General features: G+C 35.5%; 6 protein-coding genes across 15 annotated transcripts; 4 read left to right on the forward strand and 2 right to left on the reverse strand.

Annotated features, from left to right (window-relative positions):
• The first annotated feature begins 2218 nt into the window (after positions 1-2218).
• Positions 2219-6261, forward strand: Tdrd3 (Tudor domain containing 3). The gene is made up of 11 exons (XM_076786067.1): positions 2219-2581; positions 2912-2996; positions 3076-3275; positions 3360-3507; positions 3594-3827; positions 3902-4035; positions 4112-4348; positions 4425-5067; positions 5244-5357; positions 5437-5533; positions 5624-6261. The coding sequence occupies exons 1-11, from the start codon at positions 2544-2546 to the stop codon at positions 5788-5790; spliced, it is 2097 nt and encodes a 698-aa protein (XP_076642182.1). The 5' UTR covers positions 2219-2543; the 3' UTR covers positions 5791-6261.
• Positions 6262-7203: 942 nt separating this feature from the next.
• On the forward strand, positions 7204-11117 carry Sak (polo like kinase SAK). Of its 2 annotated transcripts, XM_076786068.1 has the most exons (10): positions 7204-7443; positions 7516-7611; positions 7790-8003; positions 8080-8192; positions 8565-8657; positions 8727-9548; positions 9614-9919; positions 9988-10269; positions 10512-10697; positions 10771-11117. In XM_076786068.1, the coding sequence occupies exons 1-10, from the start codon at positions 7396-7398 to the stop codon at positions 10945-10947; spliced, it is 2337 nt and encodes a 778-aa protein (XP_076642183.1). In that variant the 5' UTR covers positions 7204-7395; the 3' UTR covers positions 10948-11117. The 2 variants fall into 2 exon arrangements, with proteins under 2 accessions (XP_076642183.1, XP_076642184.1); XM_076786069.1 differs by lacking the exons at positions 7204-7443; positions 7516-7611 and having other exon boundaries at positions 7797-8011.
• A 700-nt stretch (positions 11118-11817) lies between these two features.
• LOC143352996 (protein arginine methyltransferase NDUFAF7, mitochondrial) lies at positions 11818-13876 on the forward strand. 2 transcript variants are annotated; one of them, XM_076786083.1, is made up of 5 exons: positions 11818-12469; positions 12561-12668; positions 12737-13018; positions 13094-13207; positions 13301-13876. In XM_076786083.1, exons 1-5 carry the CDS (start codon positions 12161-12163, stop codon positions 13802-13804), a joined length of 1317 nt encoding a protein of 438 aa, XP_076642198.1. In that variant the 5' UTR covers positions 11818-12160; the 3' UTR covers positions 13805-13876. The 2 variants fall into 2 exon arrangements, with proteins under 2 accessions (XP_076642198.1, XP_076642199.1); XM_076786084.1 differs by having other exon boundaries at positions 12262-12473.
• On the reverse strand, positions 13842-27307 carry LOC143352231 (putative ATP-dependent RNA helicase DDX55 homolog). Its single transcript, XM_076784560.1, has 16 exons — positions 27019-27307; positions 26794-26901; positions 26431-26703; positions 25989-26347; positions 25539-25736; positions 24760-25450; positions 24646-24690; positions 16454-16559; positions 16138-16262; positions 15947-16040; positions 15734-15873; positions 15595-15660; positions 14668-14973; positions 14441-14596; positions 14176-14358; positions 13842-14115 (listed from the first exon to the last, which is right to left on the reverse strand). The coding sequence occupies exons 1-16, from the start codon at positions 27115-27117 to the stop codon at positions 13972-13974; spliced, it is 3093 nt and encodes a 1030-aa protein (XP_076640675.1). The 5' UTR covers positions 27118-27307; the 3' UTR covers positions 13842-13971.
• Positions 17225-20123, forward strand: LOC143352994 (uncharacterized). Of its 7 annotated transcripts, none has more exons than XR_013082038.1 (5): positions 17225-17666; positions 17757-18212; positions 18293-19178; positions 19288-19592; positions 19678-20123. XR_013082038.1 is itself a non-coding variant. In XM_076786078.1 (5 exons), the coding sequence occupies exons 3-5, from the start codon at positions 17772-17774 to the stop codon at positions 19392-19394; spliced, it is 1434 nt and encodes a 477-aa protein (XP_076642193.1). In that variant the 5' UTR covers positions 17225-17511; positions 17583-17666; positions 17743-17771; the 3' UTR covers positions 19395-20123. The 7 variants fall into 7 exon arrangements, 6 of the variants coding, with proteins under 6 accessions (XP_076642193.1, XP_076642192.1, XP_076642196.1 ...); XM_076786078.1 differs by having other exon boundaries at positions 17225-17511; positions 17583-17666; positions 17743-18212; positions 19288-20123; XM_076786077.1 differs by having other exon boundaries at positions 17225-17511; positions 17583-17666; positions 19288-20123.
• On the reverse strand, positions 19626-24635 carry Tes (testin LIM domain protein). 2 transcript variants are annotated; one of them, XM_076786073.1, is made up of 6 exons: positions 24529-24635; positions 23282-23461; positions 22679-22880; positions 22291-22580; positions 20850-22214; positions 19626-20774 (listed from the first exon to the last, which is right to left on the reverse strand). In XM_076786073.1, the coding sequence occupies exons 2-6, from the start codon at positions 23348-23350 to the stop codon at positions 20415-20417; spliced, it is 2286 nt and encodes a 761-aa protein (XP_076642188.1). In that variant the 5' UTR covers positions 23351-23461; positions 24529-24635; the 3' UTR covers positions 19626-20414. The 2 variants fall into 2 exon arrangements, with proteins under 2 accessions (XP_076642188.1, XP_076642186.1); XM_076786071.1 differs by lacking the exon at positions 24529-24635 and having other exon boundaries at positions 23282-23795.
• Positions 27308-27364: the final 57 nt, after the last annotated feature.

Here is a 27364-nt window from a genome sequence, read left to right on the forward strand (position 1 = left end):
ACGTCTATGAGTGGAAAACGCACGGGCACACGCTTTCTTTTTTTAGAAAACACGATCTTTGCATTTCCAAGGTGTCGCAACGAATCCGAACGATCGGTAAATGTGTGAAAACGCGACGAGTCCTTCGTTACGCGGTTTGGATTCGCACGTTCGACCACTGCCGTAATTGGGCTGCAGAACGGTTTAAAAGAACTTCGATACAGTGTAACAGGCACACTTTTATAGTTGCACTTGATAGCGGGGTATGGGTCAATAGACAACAACAACAACTGTTACTTATATTTTACTTTAAACTTATTCGGCTCGATTTGTTTTGCCTCGACACACGGCTCGCCAGCATTGCTCACACGACTGTAGCGTCAAAAATTTGGAAGTGATCCAAATTGACTCTAACGATGTATTTTTAATCGTTCGTATTACGTAAGTTATCGATTAGTGATTTATGGTAATCGTTGCGATTGAACAATTTTTTCGAAACTTTCGGTGCAGTGATATGGGCGGGTCTTGCCCTGGAACGTGTCCACACGCTTCCGTCATCTCCGAAGTTAGTTCCTATCTGATCTAATTTCATCGTTTGTTCAAACGGGGCTCCGCCCGTGTAATAATCGTCGACTCAAATTGGACCGATCACCGATTAATGCCATTCTTATTCGTTATCGCCGTAGGGGTTGCCGGCGTTAATAACCGGCGAGAACCGTTTTACGAATCGCGCGAGACCCCTAAGCGTCGCCTTCGAAACAAAAATTCCATTTATTCTTTCGTTTCATTCATTTCGAAATCTATTTATTGCGCTCACGACATACATAATAACAATAACAAAACGACGAGACGGATAGTTCCATTTTTGTCCTGGGATTTTTTTCCATGCAATTATTAACAATAAAGATATGTATATAGCTGTTCCCATTCAAATGGTCTACCTGTCTGAAGACTAATCTGATTAGTGGGCAAAAAATTAATAAAGAAACCAATAGGATAAGCGGGACCCAATTATTGTGCCCATATTAATTATACTTATCTTTAAAGCATAAAAAAAAAAGAAAGTATTAGAAAAGAGATGTTAAATTTTCTTCATTAAAATCAACATATATAGATAGGTATATTTTAATATTCATTATGCTGTAAAAATAAGTGTAATTAATATAGGCAGAGTAATTGGTACCCGCACAGTAGTTGGGTCTCTTACTCTAGACTGATCTCTGACAAATTATTTGGTATGTAAGATGATTTGTATGTATGTATGTTCAGATGATTCGGGGACATGATAGCCGACGGCAAGGTAGTCTTATTTATATAAGCTGAGTTACGCCGGCCGCAGTTGACGGAATCTCAAGAATTGGGAAACGTCACTCTTACTGTGTTCACCGAAACTTGATTTTAGATGCTAACGCGAGAACCGCGTGCGACCCATTTCGCCGGTGTGCCACCGTTCGACAATCGTTATCAACCGGCGCGGCGCGGCGCGGCGCGGCGCGGCCAAGTGTTTCTTTCAATTAGTCCATTTATTCAGCAGAATTGATTCGCGTAATTTTCTCGGCGATCCACCGGTGAACCATCTGTCCCTTTCTCTTCATCTTCGATTACTTTTGCTACTTCGTGCCGTTACGTAACAAATTACGCGCCGCAGCCGAGTGTTATTAGAAAACTACGTATCGATTTGTTGAAAAATTCATTTGTCAATTTGCGACGAAAAACGCAAACGCTCTGTTTCGTTTTTCGCAAATAAATTGGAAAGAAATACCGGCACGTTGGCTGACGCGGTTTATACACATTTCTAGGAAATCTGAATTTTTTCAAACGATCAAATGACAACCTTGACAACCGAAATATTTATCTTTATTTGATTTTTAACCTCTACATGCCCGAGATAAAAGAACTGTACATAAATTGTATTTTCGCGCCTAGTTTACAAGAATGGTTAAAAACGTACAACGTTTCGACGAAAACAATGTAATCGTACGAGGATAGATAACAGCGGAAGCAACATGTATTTTATTTTTTAAATAAATGTTCTGTTTTGGTGTACCCATCGAATCACAATTTATCACACCCAAGTATTTCTGGCGAAGTTTGTATCGAAATATTTAGCATCTATATTTTCAAGGACAATTCTAATTTCATAAAATCGCGAAATAAATGTTCGTTCGAATAAAAGTCTCGGCTATTTTTAAATGGCAAACGATATATCGATACTGTCTTATTGTCGCCACCGATATATCGATCTTAAAATCACAATGGACTAAACGTCCAAGATGGTGGCCGGGAACTTGAAGTCTGATAGGCGCGGTTCCTTTTCCCCATTGTTTCAGAAAACCAGAAAGTGCCAGTACGTTTAGTGAACAACAATAAACACCCGTTAAGAGGCTCGATCTCTCTTCGTGACCGTTCATTCCCGGGAGACTTGTTCACCGTTGGTTTGCACGTCAGCTGACACATGTTTATGTATATGACGAGTACACGCATGCAACGCACATGAAATTTCTCCTGGGAAAGTAGACGAATTCATGAGATTGGCTCCTTGAAAAATCAACCTCGAGGACACAATGACAATGGACATCATGAAATTGAAGGAAAAAGGGTGGTACGTATACAAACGATGTTATTTTGTTCACAATCAATTACGAATATATTCAAACTACTCCCGAATCAAGATGTCATTCCACAAGGTGTTTCTCGACATGTAAGACCCATTTCACTGACAGATATTTGTAGAAAGCATGAAAACAATTCGAAAGATTCGTATAAACATGTGTCTTATCAGCGAATCTTGCATGTTAAGATCCACCCTGTATAAGGATTACGAGTTACAGTGGTTTGTAAAAGCCTTATTATACGAATAACTCAACCCTTTAGACCAGTTTAGAAATGAAAGATTACAACGCATTAATATGTACTTGCGTATATGAATTAGGTACATCACGGACGATGCTTACGACATCGCAAGCGATTCTGGAAATATTGTCGATATCCATAAAATCATAAAGAAGTTATTGGATGTAAGCGTTAAGAGCTTTATAAATCTTTGCTTTTAAGCAATAACTGTGCTACTTTTCTACCGTTTCATTTGTTGCATAGTTGGATCTAAGAGAAATAAGTAACGGTCAAGGAGATGCTACTCAAGGAAATATTGTATTACAAATACAAAAAATACGCAACGTATCTGCTCCTAAAAACAACGAAGAATCTCGTGCAGCTCCACGTCTATTAAAATTGTCTTTAACCGATGGTAAAAATAATTATCAAGCGATAGAACTTGAACACATCTCATCTTTGAGGTAAATAATCAAGCCGTAACAGTGGGTTTTTAATTTCTATGAATAACGGGTCTTATCGCTCGATGAAAAATCTTTCTCTTTTAGTTTAAACACTCCTCCTGGTACAAAAATACTAATTGGCCCAGGAGAGCCACCGACGTCTCATGGAATTATCCTACTAAGACCTTCGCACATAACTCAAGTACTTGGAGGAAAAGTAACAAACTTGGTGGAGAAATGGGAATTGAACAAAGTAGATGCTATTATTTAATATTGTAATGTGTTAAAGACAATTATCTGTTACGTAAGATACATATATCAAATATAATTTCATGACAGAAATTGGCATTGCATACAAGGGTAAGATCAGCCGAGGAAGGTGGACCGCCACCTTGGATCCCATTTGGTAAAAAGATTCTAAAGGTGTCTGAAAATGACAAGAACTTTAAAGCATTGGCCGAGAAGGAAAAGTCTAGCAAAGAAAATGCAGAATTCGAGGCTCAGCGTAAAGATGCTATAGCAGAGGCAGCTAAACAAGGTAGCAAGAAAGTTTTCGGTGGTGGAAATAAACAGGTATAACAAATGAAATGTACAATAAGAAATTTCAATTTTATATCAATCGTTACACTCATGCGACGATCTTGTAGCTTTTAGATCACAGTGTACAAAAGATAGTAGATCAAGGCTTCTCCATCGAGCAAGCAGAGTATGCCTTGAAATTCAATAGGAACAATGTTGAAAGAGCGTTGAAAAGCTTACAGAAAACAGATAACAAACATAGGTAAATTTTTTTCCTTTTACATCTTTTAAACGACTGAGCTAATTCACCGTCATTTCAACCATTACAATTATTTCAGTACATCGAAGGAGACGCGAGAACCTCGAAATAAAAGATTTGAAAAGAAATCCGAAGAAAATAAACCAAGCAGTGGAAAAATATCTCTTTTCGATTTTCTAGAGGATAAATTGCCTATACAGTCTGAAGTTACAGAAACTAATGTTCAACCTCAAAACAGTCATATGCAGAACACAGAAAGTAGTTATGATCGAGTCGAATCGAGAAATAATGACACGCAGAGCAGAAGAGGTGGAAGGTATATATCTTTTAAAATAATATATATATATCACTGTCGTAACTGTTACAAAGAAATATCTAATTCGCTTTCGTAGAAGTCAAAGAGGAGGACGTGGATATCAAGTTCCTCCCAGACATTCGGAAGAAAATAAAAATAATAAAAAATTAAACTTCAGTAACACTAATACTCCTCAGTATTTACAATACAACGGAGGAAACAATCCTCAACAAAATAAACCCCCACGATTTCAAAGAAATCAAGATAATCATAATTTTGTTCAACAAGATGCTGGAACCAAGTCCTACCAGAAATCACAGTTGGGTGATCATCGGAATTCCGGTTTTCAAACGCATGTAGATGGAACAAGCGTTAATGATAATAGCAACTACTATAAAGGTTCCCAAGAACAAGGAAAGAATTTTGGTAGCAGCAGGAATTACGAGACTGATACCAGAAGTAGACAAACTTATGATGCTTCTTACGGTAGACATAATCGGCCACAAGAAGACGCAATGCACAGACCTTATCCTACGAATACGAGTGATAAAAATTACAAAAACCAATTGAATAAATTTCAACCAAATGATAGTTCGGGTAGTAAGAGTGCTATAGGGGCCAATAGTCAAAGGGCGCAAAATCCGTTTGGAAATAATCAAAATGCGAATGTTCCTGTTGGCAGTTCTTGGGTTTGGCGAGTGGGTGATAAATGTTTAGCCAAATATTGGGAAGATAATAGGGTAAGATATCATCTGTTACATAAATATACAGGGTGATGTAAAAATAGACAGGTTTTACTAAATAAATGCGTAAACTTATTGAACGGTAAGATACACTCTGTATAGACATATATTTTCAAATATATCTTGTGTTATTACGCATTTTAATGAACGTGATAAATATTTCGGAAATTTAGTATTACGATGCAAAAGTAACCGGTGTATCGGACAGAACTTGCGTCGTTCAATTTAAAGGATTTGAAAATTACGAAGAAGTGCTGCAAGTTGACTGTTTACCCATAACAAATGATGTACGTAAATTATAAGTAGCTTCGACAACTGTACAATATTGACAGTAACTAATTGTCGTCGTTTGTTCAATTATGTTAGTATCAAGTTCCAGATCTTGGCATGGATCAAAAACAGTTAGATCAACGGAGTAATAACAAGCAATTTCGATATGAGCAAACACAGAATCATATAGCTGGTAAATATCTAAACTTTTTTAAATTAGATACATCATTTATCTTCAAATACATTAAAACACATATTTCATTTGTAACAATGTATTTTACAGCTGGCATGGAATTTCGAAGAAGCGGAAGTGGAGTTGTTCCCCCAAATAAAACCAATTACAATAAGAAACGTAATCAACAACGCAGCACCCAACCTATTTATCAGCCTCCAGCTCAACGATGTCAAAGCTCTATGCCTCTGAATACTCAAAACAATTCCTTACTTTAATGTAACGTCAGTCTTTCACTTTTAGTAAAGAAAATATTGGACTCTGCTGAATTACTGATTCTAGTGTTATTTTCAAAGACTGACTTCATAAGAGAAAACAGCTACACGCTCTTCACCTCTAACGGATATAGATGTCAATACTGATAAGACATAAACGAGTCATGTGCCACAAAATAATTTATATTCGTAAACAGAAACTTGTAACAAGTGTACAATTATAGTATGAATTTATTTCCTTACACAGTGAAAGTGAAACTAACGACTAAAAACGTTAATCTACGTAAAGTGTTTATTATGTCGCTAAATATCAAGATATTTATATTGTAGAGTAACCGTGTACTATGGCGAATTGCGCAGCATTTCAAAATATTTCGTCCACTTCCGCTAAAAAGTTAATACATATTTCATGCGCATAATGTACATTATGCTGTGTATTATTTGTAACTAATTTGTAATTATAGTTATTTCAAATCAATTATAGTTGTGAGAATTCATAGCAAATTTAAATTTACAAAAATATCGTAGCTCTTCCATCATTTACCCTCTTAATGGAGTAATAATTTATTTTTTGGAGAAAAGGACATTTCAAGAATGATAATTGGAACCTTTAGGTCCCAGTAATACGGACAATGTTTTATTAGAATGGGAGCTATGCAACCGACGAAATAATAGAATAAATCCAACACTCGATACACATGTTTGTCTGGTTAATAGACAAAAAAGGCTGTATATCTAATATTTAATTACCTAATAATTTCTCAACTTTTATACTTTGTATGTGGCAACACAATCTAAAATACCTGTCATATTATTAAAATGCTCGAAACTATTAACATAAAGCAGAGATTTTAAATGGGTTACTGTTAGAGGTGTACGAGAACCCGATGGTCGGGACGGGTCGACATGAGTCGGGTTCTCGAAAATTTCAGGAGTCACGATATATATGTATGTATGTATTCGAGAATCCCGAAATTTTCAAGAAAGGCATTTTCGGGTTCTCGCACATCTCCAGTTACCACATAAATGTCTATATACTTTTACCTATTATTACAACCGTTGTTAGCAAAATCGAATTTTGTTTTTTGCATAAATCAATAATGCCGTGTATATCCTCTGACTGTCCTATAATATCAATACGAAACTCGAAGTGAGTAAAAAGTTAGAAATAGCGCAAGTTAAACAACAATAAACACTTCTCGAGCAAGAACAAATTGAATTAGAAAAATTTCAATGAAGACGGAGTTTGCTATTTTCGCCTGAGATAGCAGACTATGTAGCAAACAGTTGTAAGGATTCGAATATTCGTACATTTCGTTATTTGCAACTGAAACTTTCAACACGTTCTTTTTATACTTCGATTTAAAGTTGACAGAAGAATTCGTTTTAAAAGTGGACAATCGAATGTTATTCGCAATACTGCACGCCATCTATAGTAAACAGAAGACGTGTACAATTTATACATGGCGGTTACGCCATGTTATTTCTATTTACAAATTTATGGATATCTTTCCTTAATGAATTTCTATTCGGACGTATTTCATATATAAAAAATACGCCAATTGGTGGCCTCGGTGACTGAAACAATTTCACCATTTCATTAAACGGATGCTAGAGATGCCACCGCTGTCGGGAGGTTTCGGAGAACAAATTGAGGTTAGTATTTTGAATTTGTACGTTTACAGAAACGCATCATTCGAACGTCCTATTTATTATTTCCAACTATAGGATTACGAAGTACTGAACTTGCTTGGTAAAGGTGGTTTCGCCAGCGTGTACCGAGCAAAATGTCTCCGAAGTGGCATAGAAGTCGCAATAAAAATGGTAATTGCATTGTTTTCTTAGGTTAAATGTTGCCGTTGTCGTTACACAAACACTTGTTGCATTATGTTTTTAAATTGAGACTTTCTGCCATTCAATATATGCACACGTATAATTGTATTCATTGCACGTGCGCATAGTTGCCATTCTGTAAGAACAAAAACAATTTGTAAAATTTTAGATCGACAAAAAATTGATGCAAGCCGCTGGGATGGTGGGTAGGGTACGCCAAGAGGTTGCAATCCACTCGAGATTAAAGCATCCAGCTGTACTAGAATTGTATACGTTTTTTGAAGACGCCAATTATGTTTACTTAGTATTGGAATTATGTCACAACGGAGAGCTTCAAAGATTTCTCAAGACACAAGGTTCTTGCGCATTACCCGAAGAACATGGTATAAATGTAGATATATTTATAGTTCTTACTGTTTTCAAAATTTGCACATAGCTTATATACTTTTGTTATTTCAGCCGGTCGTATAATTAGACAAGTAGTACAAGGATTGTTATATCTACATTCGCATCAAATACTTCACAGGGATATGTCTCTGTCTAATTTACTACTAAGTAGAGACATGCAAGTGGTAAGACTAATATTATATGTTATACAAAACTTATTTCCCATTTAATTGAATTAAATCAGGCCTGCCTAACTATGGCTCGCGGAACAAACGTGGCTGCTATTCTTCTTTGCCTGCTCGGTGAGTCAGTCTCTACCGTGTCCATTCTGACTTTTCCTTTGGCATATACGTGTACATGAATACGTAGTAATGGTAAGTAACCTACCGGTGCAACGGTCGTGGGCCTCGAGCCGAAGAAAAAGTTGGAGTAGACATGGCGGAGGCTGACTCGGCGAGCAGGCGAAGAGGAGAACCAGCCAAATCTGTTTCACGAGCCATCGTTAGGCAGGCCCGGACTTGAATCATTCAATGCCAATCGAATAATTCTAATTATAGAAAATAGCAGATTTCGGGTTGGCTACTCAGCTGACAAGGCCAGATGAGAAACATTTAACAATGTGTGGTACTCCTAACTACATATCACCTGAGGTTTGATAATTCACTTACAAAAATATGTATCAAAGCATTGAATACATTCAACATAATATATTATCGTAGGTAGCAACAAGATCATCGCATGGTTTAGAAGCAGATGTTTGGAGTTTGGGATGCATGCTATATACTCTTTTAGTTGGTAATCCACCGTTTGACACAGATGCTGTTAAAAGTACTTTAACACGTGTTGTCATGGCTGATTATGTAATGCCACATCATTTGTCGGATAATGCTAAGGATCTGATAGACAAATTATTGAAAAAGAATCCAAAAGAGAGAATTCGTTTGCGTGATATTCCTAAACATCCATTCATAATGAATTTAGAAAGAAATAAATTATACTGTGAAAAAAACGGTATGCGCACGGCATTGTCAGGAGGTGGTATGGTTGATTCAGGTTTAGGAAGAACATTATCTTCATATGGCCGACCAAGAATGCGCTCTAGATCAGAAGAAAGGATGTCCACAATGCCAATATTTTCAAATGGCCTAGGACCAATGATTAGTGCGAGGAGTGAGGCAATGTCTGAGCCTATCGCAAAAACCCATTCACATAAAACAAGTGGCATTGATTTTCATCCAAAGCAGAATTCTATATTAGCTGGGATACCACCACCCCCACAAAGTAGAATATTCTCTCAAAGTGAGCATTACAGTGGCTGCGACGCATACGAAAATGCTGACAAACTCAAAAACGATAAATCCAAAAATCGAGAAAAGCCAGAAAATTGTTTCGAAGGAACTGAAGATGGAGCAAAATTACAAGTTCCAGCCCTATCTTCAGAAAGATTACAGCCTACTAGACACAGGACAAAGAATGCAATTCTTACCATTTTGGATCATGGAGAAGTTTGCATTGAATTTATTAAACGCAAAAACGGTGTGGTAAGTGTAAAGAATGACTAAATAATTTTTGCTGTTTCTAAACTAGAATTATTTTGAAACCTCAGGAAAAAGTGGGGGAAGTGTGTCGAATATCGGGCGATGGATTGAGAGTTATTCTGTATAAACCAACTATCTCGACAGAAGTTGGTTCACAACCGCCTCCATTACCAGCCCGCGGTGCAGATAGCATTTATTCGTATGAAAATCTACCCCCACGCCATCACAGAAAATACGTTTATGCGTATCGTTTTATAAAACTTGTAAAAGCTAAAACACCGAAACTTACACTATACACGCATCGATCGAAATGTCTTTTTATGGAAAATGGGCCACATCCGGATTGTGAAGTTCACTTTTATAATGGAGTTAAGGTTATATAGAAACAAATTTCGAAAATCGCACATAACTAGTGAAATAGTAACAGTGTCACTTATTACAGGTGGTGCGTGTCGACGGCATGGTGAAAATAACAGAAAAAAATGATGGAGTTGCCTTTACAGAGGGTGAATTTCCACCACACTTCGATGACTATTATGAACATTACTCGGAATGCTATCAGCGCTGTCTGTTGTTAGAATCTACTCTAACATCTTTGGAAGCAGCGACTGGACATTCCTGTTTTCCCGTTATAATTGGACGTAGGCCCAGTGCAGCCTTAAATGATGCCCCTTGTATGCAAGGAAAAGAAAACGTTTCTCAAGCAACAAATCATACACCCGTGGTATGCAAATTTAAAGAACATTGTGCAACAATTTTTTCGTTATCAAGAATTTAATAGTATTCTACAAAGTACTATTTTTAATCTCCTGAATAGATTTCAGTGTTCAAATCCTGTTAGCGATCATTGTATCGCTTCAATTATTTGAGAACTTACTAAATTTCACGTATATCCTAGAATGATATCGTATGATATCGCCAAATGAAATATAATCGTCTAATTACACTGCTTCTTTTTTTTTTCAGATGCCGTCTTTTGATGCTAGTTGTTCGGTAATCTCGACGGTTGCGTCTCAATCACGTAAAATGAATTCTATACGAAATTCAAATACTAGTAATTTCAATAAGGTGGTAGTTCCGGGTGTAGGCACTGCAACACAATTATCCTCCGGAGATATTCGCGTTAATTATAAGGATGGTTCGGCTTTAACGGTAAGTCAAATAAAATGTGCACGACAAGTTGAAAAACATAATTATACATTTTAATCGAGCTTATTGTTATTAGGTAAGTCCTCAAAGCTATGGCGGTGGCATAGTTTACGAGAGCAATAATGGAACTGTTACGCGATACAACCAACACTATCAAAACTCGGAAGTTCCGCACATGGTTAGAGACAAATTGTGCCAGTTACCGACAGTTATCAAATACCTTGTTCAACCGAAACACAAGAATATTCGATAGAACTGAGTATACCTTTAGATAATCAATTATTTTGTATAGTAGCTTTAAAGTAGTGTAACTACAATAAGAACAATATTTTTATAGGCTTATCGAATGTATTGTATCCTTATAGGTAATTATTAGGTCAAGCGATTTTTTAAATATAATAAAAAAAGATACGATTTTTAATAGTTTTGTGTACAGTTTTCTATCGCTATAAGCCGATGGCTCCAGACGGCTTTCGACGTATTGCGAATTTTAGGGTACACAGAGAATGAGCGAGAAGCGATAATAGGCAGACCAGAAACCTGTCGGCTGAGCAGCGATATCTTTCATTGGAAAAGGATAGCATATGACATACTCTCCCGTTCTGGCACTAACAATAAGAGGTGCTGAGCGGACAATTTGATTTGTTCTTTTGTAACGTACCCTACAATCTTTTGAAAGGATAACGATCCCGTTCACTTTTACTTGTCGCCAGATTGATTTGTTTTAAAGAGTTACAGAAAATATATAAATCTAATATACTAAATGCAAATCGGTTTATTTTAAAATATCATAACCGACAGTTGGTTTAAGAGTATTTCAATTGTATTTTTCTACATATATTACCCACGCAGAACATATACAGGATATTATCAGAGGATTTTGAGGTCTGATCCAGGCTAAAACCGAGATTCGCGGGCAGCACAATACCGGCGACAGTGTCGCCAGATGAGGGAAGAGAGCACGCATTGAGGGGAAAAAGTTACCACTCTTTCTGCCAGTACCAGAGTTTGCACGACGGAGACAGAGACGGAACGCGTCACGTGATCTGCCGCGGCGGAAGTGTGGGGAATAGGCACGGTAGAAGGGGAAGTTGGATCTGGTGAATCTACCGGGGACACCGAAATTCCGTGCGTGACCATGCGTGACTGCGCGCTGACTGGCGCGAGCACTCTGGAGCACTCTCATTTCCTCTCTGTGTATCTACATACATATAGACTGATATATGTAGACTTTTGTTTTTGCAAATTCCTATCTATTTAGATACTTGTGATTTACAAAATATCGCTAATTTAACACGTCTAAGAAAAAAGGAATATATCTCTTCTATTATTTGCAAGTATTGTAAACATAAATACATATGTGAATGTTTATGTACTTGTGTTTTTCCTCCCAAGTCTTTCAATTTCGTAACCTGTAAAACTGTAAAGTATCACAAGTGTTTAGGAGTTTAGAATTATTTAGAACAATGTTTCAAATGTTTCGGAAATGTATTAAGGATTATGGATTGTTAGAAACAAGATTATTATCCAATTGTCGCAAAACAACTTACCTCGTTTGTTCATCAACCTGTTCGTCGCATTCAAATGGAGAAAAGCTATCGGATCTTTATCGACATTTACATTCGAAAATCGTAGCATGTGGACCTATTACCGTTGCCGAATACATGAAGGAAGTTTTAACTCATCCAACTGCGGGTTATTATATGAAGAAAGATGTTTTCGGAGAAAAAGGTGATTTTACAACATCTCCAGAAGTTACACAGTTATTTGGAGAAGTATGTAAGTCTTGCTCAAAGGCTCCGAATGGTAGTGTATTTCAATTTTCCCCCAATTCTTTTACTGAAGATTTTCACTTACATTCTTCAGATGATAGCAGTTTGGATACTTCATGAAAAACTAAGAATCGCTAAATGTCCCTTTCAAATTGTCGAGTTAGGTCCAGGTAGAGGAACTTTAATTAAAGATATATTGCGGGTATGCTTTTAGAACTTGACGCATAGAATATAACGATTTCATTCTAAAAGTATGCATTTATAACACAGGTATTTCATCAACTAAACGTTTTAAGCGACATATCAGTACACTTGGTGGAAATCAGTCCTGCTTTATCTCTAATTCAAGCAAACAATTTGTGTAAAACAACCAAAGAGCATAACATTCTAGAAAACGAGGCTAAACATAATTATGTGCCTCATTATAGAGAAGGTGTCACAGAAGATAATGTCAATGTATATTGGTATTATTCGGTTAAGGATATACCTAAAAAGTTTAGTATATTTTTAGCACATGAATTTTTCGATGCTCTGCCAATACATAAATTTCAGGTATGTAATAGACAAGTGTAATAAATATTAAAGTCATACACATACAACATGTAAATGACATTTGTTCAACTTCAGAGAACTGACAGAGGATGGAATGAAGTTTTGGTGGATATAATCACAGGAAGTAAGGAAGAAAAATTTCGTTATGTATTATCAAATGTACAAACACCTGCTACGCTTTATATCTCTGTAAGAATTTGTAATTCTTCTATGAAAATAACGTTACCAAAGACATGTTTATTTAAACTTCAAACAAATTTTTCATTCTTCATTTATTTGTAGAATGATGAAAAACGAAATCACGTAGAAGTCAGCCCACAAACTCTCGTAATAGTAGAGTATATAGCTCAGTACTTGCAGGAATACAGTGGATTTGCTTTGATTTGCGACTACGGACATAGCGGAGACAAAACAGATACATTTCGCGCATTTCATCAGCACAAACTGCACGATCCACTTTCATATCCAGGAATTGCAGATTTGACGGCGGATGTCGATTTTGCACTTATAAAAAAGGTTGCAGAGAAAGACAACAGCCTATTAACTTTCGGTCCGATAACTCAAGCACGTTTTCTAAAAAATCTTGGGATCGATGTACGGTTGCAAATGCTTTTACAAAATGCTTCAAAAGAAGTACGAAAACGTTTAGAATCTGAATATCAAATGATAATGGACGAAAGTAAAATGGGGAGTAAATTTAAAGTTTTATCTCTATTTCCTTTTATTTTGAAAGATCAGTTCCAGAAACTACCTGTAGCAGGATTCTCGAATGAACGAGAAGGGTAAAACGTTACAAAATTACAGTGAAATGTATCGTTTACAATTTCAATAAAATAAAATAACATTTATTTTTATAAATATTTCTAAGGAAATCATTAACAACTCCTTGAAAAGCATACAATAGTATAATTACAAATACAAATATCAGTTTAGGAATTACTAATATTTCGAAATTACGTACAATCCGTAATTGTGCAATCATAATTCTTCCAAGTTTCCACAAATTTTAATACCTTTTCTCGTTGTCGATCGAAAGTTTCTTTCCTAGGTTTACGCCATACATCATGATCTAAATCTAACATTCCACCAATGATCTCCTAGAATAAAACAAGAAATATTGTTTTGTCTTTCTTGAGTTTATTTAATCGAACAATTACCTCTGCAAAATTTTTTGGAAACAAATGTTCATCTTCTATGACATGCGCGTATCCTTTGCCGCTTTCAAATTCGACCATGAAATAGGATAAACCATTTGGTATGGTTTGTTTTATGTCCTTGTGTTCAAGATTAACAATTTTTTTGTTCATAGACCACTCTGTTTCACATTCCAATAATGCTTTCTACAAAAAAAAAAAAAAAAAAATATACAGATAATAAGTAATAAGGATTTTTGCATTATAGATACATATTATAGATACTTACCTTGAAGTACATAGGAATTAGTTCACCTACTTCTTTTGGTAGGGGAACACATTCCAATTGCATATGTACAAATTTGTAACGATTTTTATAAACTTCATAAAACACTGGATACTTGTTTTGTTCCGCGAACATGTTGTACAAAGCCTGTTTAAATGCCTGAAAATAAAAGAGTTATATGCATAACTTTATGCAATCGCAAAGATACGATGTTTAAAATTATATTGTACCTTTAACTTTTCCCAAGTATTTTCATCCAAGTGCAATTGACAAGCAATATGCTGTACCGGTGTGATCATACAATGTCCTTCGGTTAAAGAGGTATACGCAGGAAGACTCAAACATATTTCAGAGTCCATTGCAACGATCATATGTTTTAACATGTATTTTGAGTCGATACACCAGTGACAAGTGTCTAAACTTTTTGATAAGCGTTTGTGCTCCTTGATAGCAAGAGAACGATCCTTCTGATCTCGTTTCGAACTCTCTTGAACTCGCGTAATTTGTTCTTCGAATATATCATCCATGTTCGTGTTCTGCAAATCAACATATTTATTATATTTATCAACATTGCACAGAATAATATTAAAATAAATACAGTGAATCCGCTTTATATGTCAGAAGCTCGGGGCACTATTCTTTGATGAAGTTCCGAACGTAGAAAAGGACAGTGATAGTCTACCGTCTTTTACAGCTCGCCGCGGTCGGTTAACACGTCGCAATTCCTATCTCCTTTGAATTATCTGTCAAAGTCACAGCGTCGTCATTACTGTCGACGAGACCCTACTATACTTTGGTGCAGTGCCGAACGTAGAAAAGGACAGCGAAGCTCGAGAACTTTATTTCTTTATGGGACTTTCACCAACATATTCGTGACATTTTTTTTATTAAAATGAAACCAAATATATGATTCTGATGATAGTTACTTGTGTGTTGAACGATTAAAGTTTCGGACGCAAAGAAGGACAGCGTATGGGAAAGAAAGAGACGCGGAAAGATGAAAGACCAGTATGAGCTCAGGCCTTTAAATCAAAAGTTAAACTCTTTCTCATGGTATATACTCCACGGTAGTGGGGTAATGATATTTCGACGTCGGCTAATTCAGAAGCTTTGCGACGTATAACCCGGATTCACTTACTTCGCTTGTCCACACACACCCTAGATGCAACTTTAGTAAATGCAGCATCATCTTCGTCGACAGACCTTCCTTTCTCTCGTTGGAACTAAAACAATTTAGAATTTTACTTGTCTATAACATTAACAAAACGAATTAATCTATCTAAAGAAACTACTTACTAATTGTTGCAACGAATATTTGTCATCGTCGAAATAATGTAGCATTCTTTTTCCTGCATTGTGAGTTTGTACAGTTTTTCGTTTCCTACTTCTTGATGAATCTGTAGACTGATTTCTATACTCCAGTGGTCTTGTAACACCTGTTGATGTATCGCGCTCATTAATGAATCTTTGTCCTTGAATGGAATTTAATCAATGGTCTTTCGTACATACCTTTCGTATCGGTCCTTGTGAGAATTACAGTTTCAGCATTCGTTGCAAGTTCCCTAGCTTTCTTCAGCTGAATTTTTAATTCAGCAACGAGTTTCTACAAAAATAATATACAAATTATTATTAATTATCGATACTTTCTGTGGATGTAAACAAGTAAGTACAACTTGTATAACAAGTAAGTACAAACGTACAGTATCACCCATTATCTCTGCTTTAACAATTTTTGCCCCTAATTTATTTAGATCTTCCATATTTCCTTTGTGGGTCTCCGGAAGGATAAATGAAGAAACTCTATGGAGACTTTTTGACAAGTATCACAGCTCAAGCGTTTATTTGAAGATGGCGACTTTAGGAGATGGGAGAAACCCCTCGACTGGCTCGGCCAGCTGGGCCCCCCACTCTAGCGTACCGACGTCTCCTTACGTTGTTTCTACTACGCACGCGCTACACACAAGCGAACCTCTACTCTGTCCGTGTCAGCTGCCTGTTCGACTTACTTCAACTTACTTGGACCTGCTTGGACCTCTCTGCTCTTCTCTGCTGCGACTGCGAGCGACTGTTGGGAGTAGGACTGCCAACTCCCTACTTTCCCTGTACTTTCCCTAGGCGCGACCTAGGGGAATGGCGACACTAGCGCCAAACCCCTTACATTTCGAATTTCGAGCGCCTGAGCCACAATCTGGAGGCTGGAGCATGGAGGTAAATACCGCATTCGATACATTCGATGCATTCGATTCCCGGTACGGCGCGGCGAGGCGCACATTTTGATATATCTTTTCATCTAGAAAAGATATCAAAGTGACATTTGCACTAAAATTTCTTTTTTTAAATCGAGTTTAATGGTGTCTTCTGGAATGTTTTGTATTTTTTAAATAAATTTTTTGTTGATTTCTAAAGTATAACCGGATAAGATAATCGAAAGTGTCCCGAAACCAAATTGATTTTTAGTCATGCCGTGCTCAAAAAAAAAAAATTACGAAAAAATTTACGAATATTCTACCTAATAGCATACACGACTGAGTACTGTTTTTATAGATTTATTGGAGATTGCAGAAAATAGTGCCAATGAAGTAATAGAATCCAAAAGATTCAAGAAGGTGTTAAGAAAAAAAAGAAATGATTTTCTGTCTTTTCTTTGTTTACTTTTTCTTACATACGTACATATATAAGTCAAACATATATATAAATGTTGTATCAGATTGTACGATTACAGTGCGCCTATAGGCACAGGGTACAGAGTATTCTGAAGCGTCTGTATGCTATATATAGGTAGATTACTCGAACAACCAATCGCGACTACGCAGTTACCGCGTCGTAGATTTTGCCGCGCAAACGTTACGACCATCTCTCGTGATATCGTTAATTGAATGTCGTTCGGCATTTTAATTTTTTCGGTTAATTCCTGTATTTGATTGTTCCAGTAATTTGTTCGAGCAAAGTGGCTGACAACTAAGACACGAAATATTCTACGTTTATCAAGTTCATGGTAAATGTTTGTAATTCTGTGATAACATGTTACTTAATTGTTGATAAACATTCGAAGTAAGACACTATTTCCAACGGAAGTGAGTCGCAATTTTCATGATAATCTATCGTATTATTAATTTATATTGATGAATTGTTGAAATCATTTTAGATTGTGAATATGGAATGAAAAGAGTTTGATATTGTGTACAAACATCGCATAATCATTTAAACAGCCTGATAGTAACATTATACGGTAAGGAAATTACGTTTAATCAATGTTTTGTCATTCCAATGCATTCCATGGACTATCTCGAAATATTTCCAAGTAGCTTTAGCGTTTTAGGTAAATCTATCAAAAATGATCGAATCTGATCAAAGCGATAAAGACAACCTTAACGACTCCTTGGACAGCAATGAACATACAAAGAAGAGACTACGCGAAGAAAGCTCAGACGACGAAAATGCACATTCGTCTCCCAAAAAGTTATGTACTTCAGATAATAAAATCACATTTGAAGAAACAAAATTAGAACACAAATCAGAGATAAATGGCAGTGTAGCGAATATAAAAGAAGATACAAGCATCACCGAAGGAGGCGCAAAAGACACCAATATCTCTGATAGTACACAAGATGCAAAAGATACAAATATTTCTAGCAGCAAAGAAGATGCAAGATGTACAGACGCGACAGAAGAAATACTTTGTAGTGCAAAATCTGAAAATGAAAACAAAGAGATTTGTATTATTAATAACGTTAGAGAAAGCGAGACTGAGAAAACAACTGACAACGAACACAAGGTAAGGAGTTATACGTGCAAAAGATATCTTATTCAAATGTATAACATGTTATAATACTTTCCAACTTTTTCATACAAAAGGATAGTATTCCTGTAGAGTCTGAGACAAATGACAACACAAAGGAACCAATTGCAAAGAACGAAGAAGCAGAAGAAGATGAGAAAAATGGCAAGCCTAAGAAAAAACGTGACAAGTCTCAAATTGAAGACACAGAAGTGGTCGAAGGATTAGAACTTTCAGTCGAATGTGCGAGCGATAAAGAATCTTCGAGTTCATCTGAATCCGAAAATGAAAAGGACAAAAAACCTAAACCAAAGACAATAATTATTAAAGCCAAACCTAACGATTCAGAACTCGACATTAGTTCTTCCGAAGCAGAAAAATCAGATTTACAAGACGCGTCTGAAGTGAAACCCAAGCAAAATACAAAGAAAGGGAAAAGAAAGGCTCGTACTTCTTTCAGTAAGCCAACAGACGGTGATTCCGAAGAAAACGACGATGTTTCCGACGAAGATTATAGTCCTCGAACTAAAAGAAAACTTAAGAAAACACAGGCGAACAAAAGGAAATCATCCTCCGAATCAAAAGGAAATCACGATAGAGCAAAGAAAATAGATCAGCAATTAGATGAAAAAGTGGAGGAGGAGAAGGAGGAAGAAAATTCTGATACAATAGACGATAAGAACACAGAGGAAGTTTCAAGCACGAAAAAAATTAAACCAAGCGATAGGAGAATAGAAGTGCTGAAAAAGTACATCAGAACCGCTGGAATACGTGTTAAATCGTACAACACTATTTGGGCCGGATGTAAATCGAATGCTGCAAAGATACGATGTCTCGAGGAATTACTAGAAAAAAATGGAGTCAGTGGAAAGCCAACTCTGGAAAAGTGCAAAAAGGCTAAAGAAAGAAACGAGAGACTCAAGGATATTGCTGAACTGAATACGAGCAACATTATATCGGAAGGTTCAGAATTTTATACATATATATATATAATTTCGTTAACGACATAATCTAACAATAAGTGTATGTTTATCGACAATAATCACTAATTATGGTATATTCATTTTTTTAGGACGTGTTACACGTGCCCAAAGAAAAAGAGAAACCCCCATGGAACATCGTCAAGCACGCTCTACTTTAAAGAGAGTTTTAAGAGTTGTTGATAGCGATTCAGAATAATAAAATATAATGAAACTTTCGAATTTAGTAATACTCGAAAAATGTTTTTATAAGATGTATATGCATTGATTATTACGCTTATCCGAATACGATAAGTATATTTCTTTATAATCGGTGATGATATGGATAAGATTACGATAGATGAAGAAATTACAATATCAAATTATACATGTAAATTCCACTAGTTCTAAAACAGTGGTAGGTAAAAACTAGAAAGGAAAACTTCACAGATACTTTGCATATGTGTATTGTCATAAAAAGTTATAGTTTTCATTCTTGACAGGAAATTAACCTGGTTCGCTTAAGGTTCATTGCGTATGTATGAAATTGTAATGAAATTGCTCGTATTCGAGAAATCGTTTAAGTTTGAAGAATTGGATACCCAAGCAGGTTTGGATTGTACAATATCATAATACAGTATGTATGCAAACAATTATTCTATTCTCTACTTTAAATTAGTTGTTGTTATATATCATCGTATCTACGAAATGTACTGCTAGGTCAGCACAACAGAACTTAGACCTCTTTTGTTGGCTGCAGTTTGTAGAGATTAATCTCATAGTGTTGTCCACAATGTTTTTGATTCTACATAATTTGAAATTCATGTAATGTAGGTCACTTTTTATAGAAATATTATAGACCTTAGGAATAATATATATATTTTAATAATATCAAAAATGTGAATATACAGATTATGATGTATAATTAAAATAAAAACGTTTTTACTAATTGTAAGTATAGTTTATGAATGTTACAATTAATAGCGGTAATTTGAATATATTTAAAAATATACTCTTCTAAAAAAATTGTATAAAAATCTCTTCATTCATACTTGATTTTTTCTTAGCGAAAAGCGTTTTCACATACAAACGTACGTGTCGTAATACGCGAATCCCCACTATGTTTTTTCGCGTATCTTCGCGTGAATGCGTTCTAACGGTCTACATTGAAGTTTACAATACGTTCTTCTTCTTCTTCTTCTTTTCATTTGTTTCAGTAAAACAATAAATTGGGTTAACGTTATGTTGTTGGTTGCAAGAACATTGCAATGCATTCTTTGCTACAAAATAATTTCTTATCCTTAACTGCTGTTCGAGCTTGTAATAAATTTTTTTTGCAAATATAACAGCGAAAGCAAACACCTGTGGCATGAAAATTTAAATCTTTCAGAGCAACACCTTGCTGATCCGCAGCAATTACATTGTTACACGTGTTACACGTTTTGGCGTATGTTTTTTGATAACATGGTAGGCATAGTGGGCGATCATTTTCTGTGGTATATTGTTTTCCAGCCAAAGGAATATCGCAATCCCAACAACAAAAATGTTTGACGTGATAATTATGCCCTTCCGCGACAGTATACTCTCGCAAGAAAATAAGCTGAAAAATTGAAATAAAACTTACATTCGAAATCCTAAAACAATGGAAAATATTATTATAAAATGTAATTATTACCTCGTCACAGGCAAAACATCTAGGGATTCCCATCAGCGACGGCAAATCTCTTCCACAATATAATTTGTTTTTGTAGTAAAAATATACTAAATCTACTAATAATTCGTTGCACGTATCACACACAAAACATCCAGGATGCCACATAGCATTTTTAGCTTTTTCCGCAATTACAGCCACATCGCCAACACATATTACTTCTTCGCATTTATGACATTTTTGTTGTTTAGCAGGATTTATTGTTAGATTTTCTATCGCACCCTCAAGGTGTTCTGGTTGATTTGTCCCGACACCGTAAACAATACTCTGGCCAGGGAATGGATGATTATGCAATTTTTCGGAATGAATAATAGTGGACGGTACTGTAAAATTGTCCAACTTTGCTTGATGATTATTTGCGTTCGAATATTGTGTACATGTTTGAAACGATGGGATTGGCAAAGGTGAATTTTTCATCAAGTTCGAATGCGATGCCATTAGATCCAGAGGAGTTGATTCAAGTTTTTCAAACTTGGTTCTCATTATTTCATTTTCCCCATCTATTCCCGTGGATTGAACGGTGTTTTTTTCCACAGATTGAACGTTGCCTTGCGACAGACTCGATACACCGGATGGATATGTCGTTCTCGTAGCAGCAATAATAGTTTTTACATCATCGTTCTCGTTATCATTATTTATACTTTGCGATGTAACGTGGTTTCTTAATAAATCACTGGTATCGCAATCTTTTGCGAAACTAGATGTATTACATGGCATTTGCGGTTGGTAATTTCCTTGATTACCATATCTATTTGCAAGTTTCTCTCGTATGAACATCAAACCCTTTCGATCTAACGTACTACCGATTATGTCATTGGTATGTACCGTACTGGGTGGAAGTAGTGCATCTGCTAATATAGATTCTGCAATAAACGCTTCATCATCATCATCATCATTTATCGATTTCGAATGCGAGGGAGAAGTCGATGGATTCTTGCATTTACTTAATTCGTCGAAATATTCAAATGAGTTCCGCGACGGCGTAACCGATTCGGAATCGAAACATTTCAAATGATCGAAACGTTCGCCCTTGACTGGTTCCGACTTTACTACTTCACAATTGTTACCAATTCTATTACATCTCTCACGAATTGGTGTCGCGCCGGAATTATTTAGCGTTGTTGAAACGGGCAACGACGATTCATAGATGTCTAATTTTGCGTGTAGGTCTTTTTTATATGGAGTTTTGGCCATGAAACTACTCGGTGTACGTAACTGAACCATGTTAATTTTTGGTGTGTCGTGTTTATTTTGTGGACTGCAGAGTTGCATGTCAGTGGCATTAGCAGGCGTCATTAGCAACCGATCGAACGGGCGAGCACTCAGCATCTGTAAAGTAAAAAATGTATTGATTTGATTTGTATCAATGATACGATTAGACTTTTATTAAATTAGATTAATTTACCTTCGTCACTGCTCCTTGTCCTACGTACTTCTTTATATTTTCCAAATACTTCTCAAAATGTTTCTTTTCTTGTTCGCTCAACTTATCGCAAACATCGTACTCTATATCGTGAAGAGGCAACTGCTTTTGCAATAACTGTCTTCTCAAGGCTGCACCTGCTGAACCTTTAATGGGTAGTTTTTCCGCGGGTAGAGCTTTCATATATTCCGTAGCAATTTCTTTTGTTGTATCAGGTGGAATCCATTCAAATGCTTCTTGCGCTTGGTCCTTTCGATTATGTATACGCAACACTGAAACGAAGCACGTTGCAATATTACAAATTTACCAAAATGCAATCTTGTTTGCTTCATATAGAATATTATACCATAATATTAACAAAAGTATTTACATGTTGGTTTCTTCTTATACTTCTTGGAGGATCCAAACAGCAGATCGAACTGTGGGAAATCTTCGTCGTTTACATCGTGATCGTCTTTACTGCATTTACAATTTTTGCAAGTCTTTCTCCAAAAATGTAAATCCAAACCCGGACATGTATCTTTGCAAATCACGCAAGAGGCTCCTGCTCCAGCTTCGTGCGCCAATCGAGGCTAAATAAACAAATAGCTTGTACATTAAAATATTCTTCAAAGAAAAAGGTATCTTTTACGTTACAAACTGCAGTAAGCACTAACAATTATTTATGAACTATGTGGACTTAAAACTATGCAACGATAATTTTATAAAAAGAGTTGGGCTTTAATCGATTAAGATTTACGAATTATTCGATCGATTAATGCTTATAATCATTATAAATATTAATCGTTAATCATTAGCTCTATTAACTTTTCTTTAGAATTTAATTCAAGTCTTATTATAGGGTAATATTTAAATAATCTAGTCATTTGATCAAAGAATTATACAAATTATGCGAATCACAATAGGATGCAAAACTACTACATATGTACATCTATATGTTCCTAATAAGATTTTTAAAATGTTCTAGACTCACCTTTCTTTTTCGATTTTCTAATTCTAACAACCATTTCGGATGATCATCATTTTCTCTTGTATCGGTCATTTCTAGTCAATTCTTTGTCCAAATATTTCACTACACTTATCGAACTTGATGCGAATGAAAGCAATCGTAAAGTTTGTTCGAAACATACGCGCATTCAGTTCCTTCGCATTCCTATAAACGCATGACGTGACTCACCGCACTCACCGCCCGATGTCTCATACGCGTAAGTAAGCACGAGACCATCGTTATCGTGTTTTCCCCTCGTATTTACCAGACTTACTTTCAGCGTCTTTAAATATCTCGCACACATGAACGCGTTTAGTCGAATATTTGTAAATAAGAATAGTTTCGGCGATGTATCAAACACTCAACCAACCAGTTTATATCGTCCAAGCGCTTCAAGTAAAAACTTGAAACTTATTCTACTACTATGTATGTATGTATGTAGGTTTTACAAGGCCGCGTGGTCCCCTGAACCACTCCACTCCATCTGTGTTTACCACCACTAAAACAGATCATTCTGTAAGATAGTGGTAGTAAACATAGATGGGGTACAAGCAGCTGGAGTGGGGGGGGTCTGGTCTGGGATAACGTCAAGGGAGCGTTCATTCACTTATCTTCCGTGATAATCATTTCTCCACGAAATACATACATATATGTATGAGTGAACCACGTGTTTTTTTTTCGATCTAGATCGAAAATTCTTTTATTTGACAAAAACTAATAAGTACATATAGGTGTGCAACTTCAAGTTAAATTTCAAAAGCTAATTAAAAAATGCTACATTTCTTTTTTTCGAAATAACAATGCAACATTCGACAGTATTAATTAATCTTTTCCCGAGTACCACATATTGTATTAGTAAACAAATTTTCATTTATGTAGACTGGAAAAATGTAAAATACAGGGTGTTTCGGTTCTCCGAATAGAGATTGATTTAAAAGCATACCTTGGATAACCTTGGATTAATGGTCATTTTTTGCAAGTCATTTTCGTGAAAAAATACCTTTGACGAAAACTTCTTTCTACCAATACAACATATGTACGTACATACGTATGTATGTATGTATGTATATACGTTATGAACAGTAAATAAAGCAAATATTTAGGTGATTCGATTCCGATTCCATATAGCAGAGACACCCCGTATATTCCATCACCTGTAGGTACTTACATTTATCTAAATATGTACAAAACATTGTTCAAAAGTAACTGTCTATCCATGTAAAATTGTTTACCTTACTATTGAATTTACACTGGTTGATAGTTTGTTTTTTCTTTTTGTATGCACAAGTAGATAAATCGATAATAGGCGAAAAGATTCTTCTTTCAGACATCTTTCATCTTAATTAAAGTGATTGATCAATTCCAAAAGCAGTGTCAAATTCTTCCTGTGAAATCTAAAAAAAAATTTAGATGGATTTAAATATTTGTAAAAATACTTGAAAAATTTTATACATTACAAATACCTTCTTCTTTTTTAGTTTTTTTATCAATGCTACGTCTTTTGCAAGTTCCTCGATATCCTGTTGACTTATCTTCTTTTTCGGTTTTTTCGTTAAATTCGCGGACATTTTTTGTTTAATTTTTTTCTCTTTTCGTTTTTTACGATTCTCTTGCTTTTCCAGTTTTCTTTTCTTAGTTTCGGACCACGGTTCAGTTTGTTTGTGTTTACGTTTGCATACAGTGGGCCATACTCCGCTATCTTGAAATGTCTTAAGTTTCTCTAAGCGGTTTTGCTCTCTTTGCTTATTTAAGTAAGCGACTGAATTAACGTCAATGTCTTCTTGCTTAAACGACGATGTATCTCTTCCTTTAAGCTCAGGCATCCGAGGCATACGTAACAAGCCAAAGCTCATTGCAAGTTTTCCCAAGTCGACATCTTTTAGTCTGAGTATTAAATTACATTCATGCTTATTGTATGCTTGTATGTACGATACAAATGCTCTGTTAGCTTTATCGAAAAGTAATCGATCCTTTTTTTGTAAATCTCTCGCACATTTTAAACATTTATCATATAAACGTATAGATGGTTTTATATCGAGTTTCTCTAAATCTACTTTTTGATTCCGTTTAATAAAATCTACATATGCATCTTCTGTTTCCAGAAGAAATAACAGTGCACTTCCTTTGTTTCCAATTCTGGCAGTTCTGCCGCACCTAGAAATAACAAATAATGATCCCGATAATTTAAGCAAGTAATTTATGTGTTGCAACGTGTAATGTATTATACTTTAATTATTTCTACCTATGTACGAAGCTGCTAGCCGAGCAAGGGGGATCGTACTGTAATACCCAATTGATTTCTGAAATATCTACACCACGAGCCATTACATCTGTACAAATTAAAATACCACTTTCTATACGTCGAAATTCGTCAAATATTTTGTACCTCTTATTCTTCATTTTACCATGTATCGCAAGTACTTTAACCGACGGCAACATTCTAAAAATTCAGTCTGTTCAATATATATTTTTGCAAATGTATACAGTAGAACGATCAAACATCTCGCTTGTTTCTAATGAGAGGAAAATGTCCGAGACAAACATTATCTGTTTCGGAAATATTATAACATATAAAATTATTTTAGTTATTAGTTTCTATTTTCAAACTACATAATAATATTTGTCTACGTTGTATTTTTTGGTCATCCAAAAGAAACGAGTAAGTAAAATATATTACTTAAGTGTAACTTACTCCTGAACAATGTGACTGAAATAGTCTACACAAGCACATGTAGATAAAAAAATCATATACTTTAAGTTAGTTCCTTTTCGCTGTATAAAATCTATCATCGTGGAAAATTTGTACTCTACATTCACAATGGTATAATTGTTTACTAAGTTTGATGGCGTCGAAATATTTGCTTTTTCTTTAACAGATATTAAAGCTGGATTTCTTAATCCTGCTCTAATTAGTTGTTGCAGTTCTTTCGTTTGTGTAGCAGAAAATAAACCTGTTCTTCTGAGACGAGGTAAATAACTTAATATTGTATCCAAAGACGTGGAGAAACCTAAATCCAATAATCTATCCGCTTCATCTAAAATTAATATTTCCTACAAATAAAATAATTAAGATTTCATTTAGAAAATGGCATGTTTCAGTAGAAATGATGCTGTTAGATTTTAAAACCGCTTACCAATGATTTTACACGTGCAGCCAGATTGATACTTTTACAATTTGATAGTATATCTTCTAATCTACCAGGTGTTGCTACAATAATGTTAGCACCACCTTTAAGTCGCTCTGCATCTTCCGCGATCGTTACACCACCAACAAGTAACATTTGTTTCAAGTGTGGAAGGTTATTTAAAAATTTTTGTAGTACTTCATGTATTTGTATTGCCAGTTCTCTCGTAGGGCTGATTATTATCGCTCCAACCTCTGTGGGTTTCCATGTCTCTTTTTGTTTCTATTGTCCATGAAAAACAATGGTACGATAACAACTCTTTCCACAAGTAGAATAAATAACGTTTACAAAATAATTGTGTTGTATAAATACCTGTAAAATTTCTAATACTGGTACTATGAAAGCAACTGTCTTTCCACTACCTGTTACTGCTTCCGCCGCAACATCCTTACCTTTTAATAACAGTGGTATAGAAGCTGCCTGTTTATAATTTAAAAAAAAAGCCATAAATGCTATTTCATACTCTTCTATAAGTATATTCAGAATCTTGAAACGTGACTCTACTGAAAGCTGTATTTTTTATTGTATAACTTTTACCTGTACTGGTGTCATGTAAGGGTATTTCAATTCTTCGATAGTTTTTAATACGGAATCACTTAAAGGTGCTTCCAATTCGTTCCAATTTTGTGTTTTCATTATAATTTTTATTTATTATTCGAACAGAAGTATTTAAAATCATGTGTAGTTAACGTAGATTAACGTAACGATTGTTTGCATTTGAATGGTTATCTTTATCGTTAGGTTACGTACGATAACTTGTCCATACTTCACTCGATTTAAAGTTTTATGCTTCGTTTCTTCGATAATCAATTCTCAATGCGCATGCGTTCAAGCCAAGCAAAGAGGAAATTCTCCGTCTAAATAAACTCCAAACACTTTAAAC

Source organism: Halictus rubicundus, chromosome 3, assembly GCF_050948215.1.
Source record: "Halictus rubicundus isolate RS-2024b chromosome 3, iyHalRubi1_principal, whole genome shotgun sequence".
Classification (NCBI taxonomy): domain Eukaryota; kingdom Metazoa; phylum Arthropoda; class Insecta; order Hymenoptera; family Halictidae; genus Halictus; species Halictus rubicundus.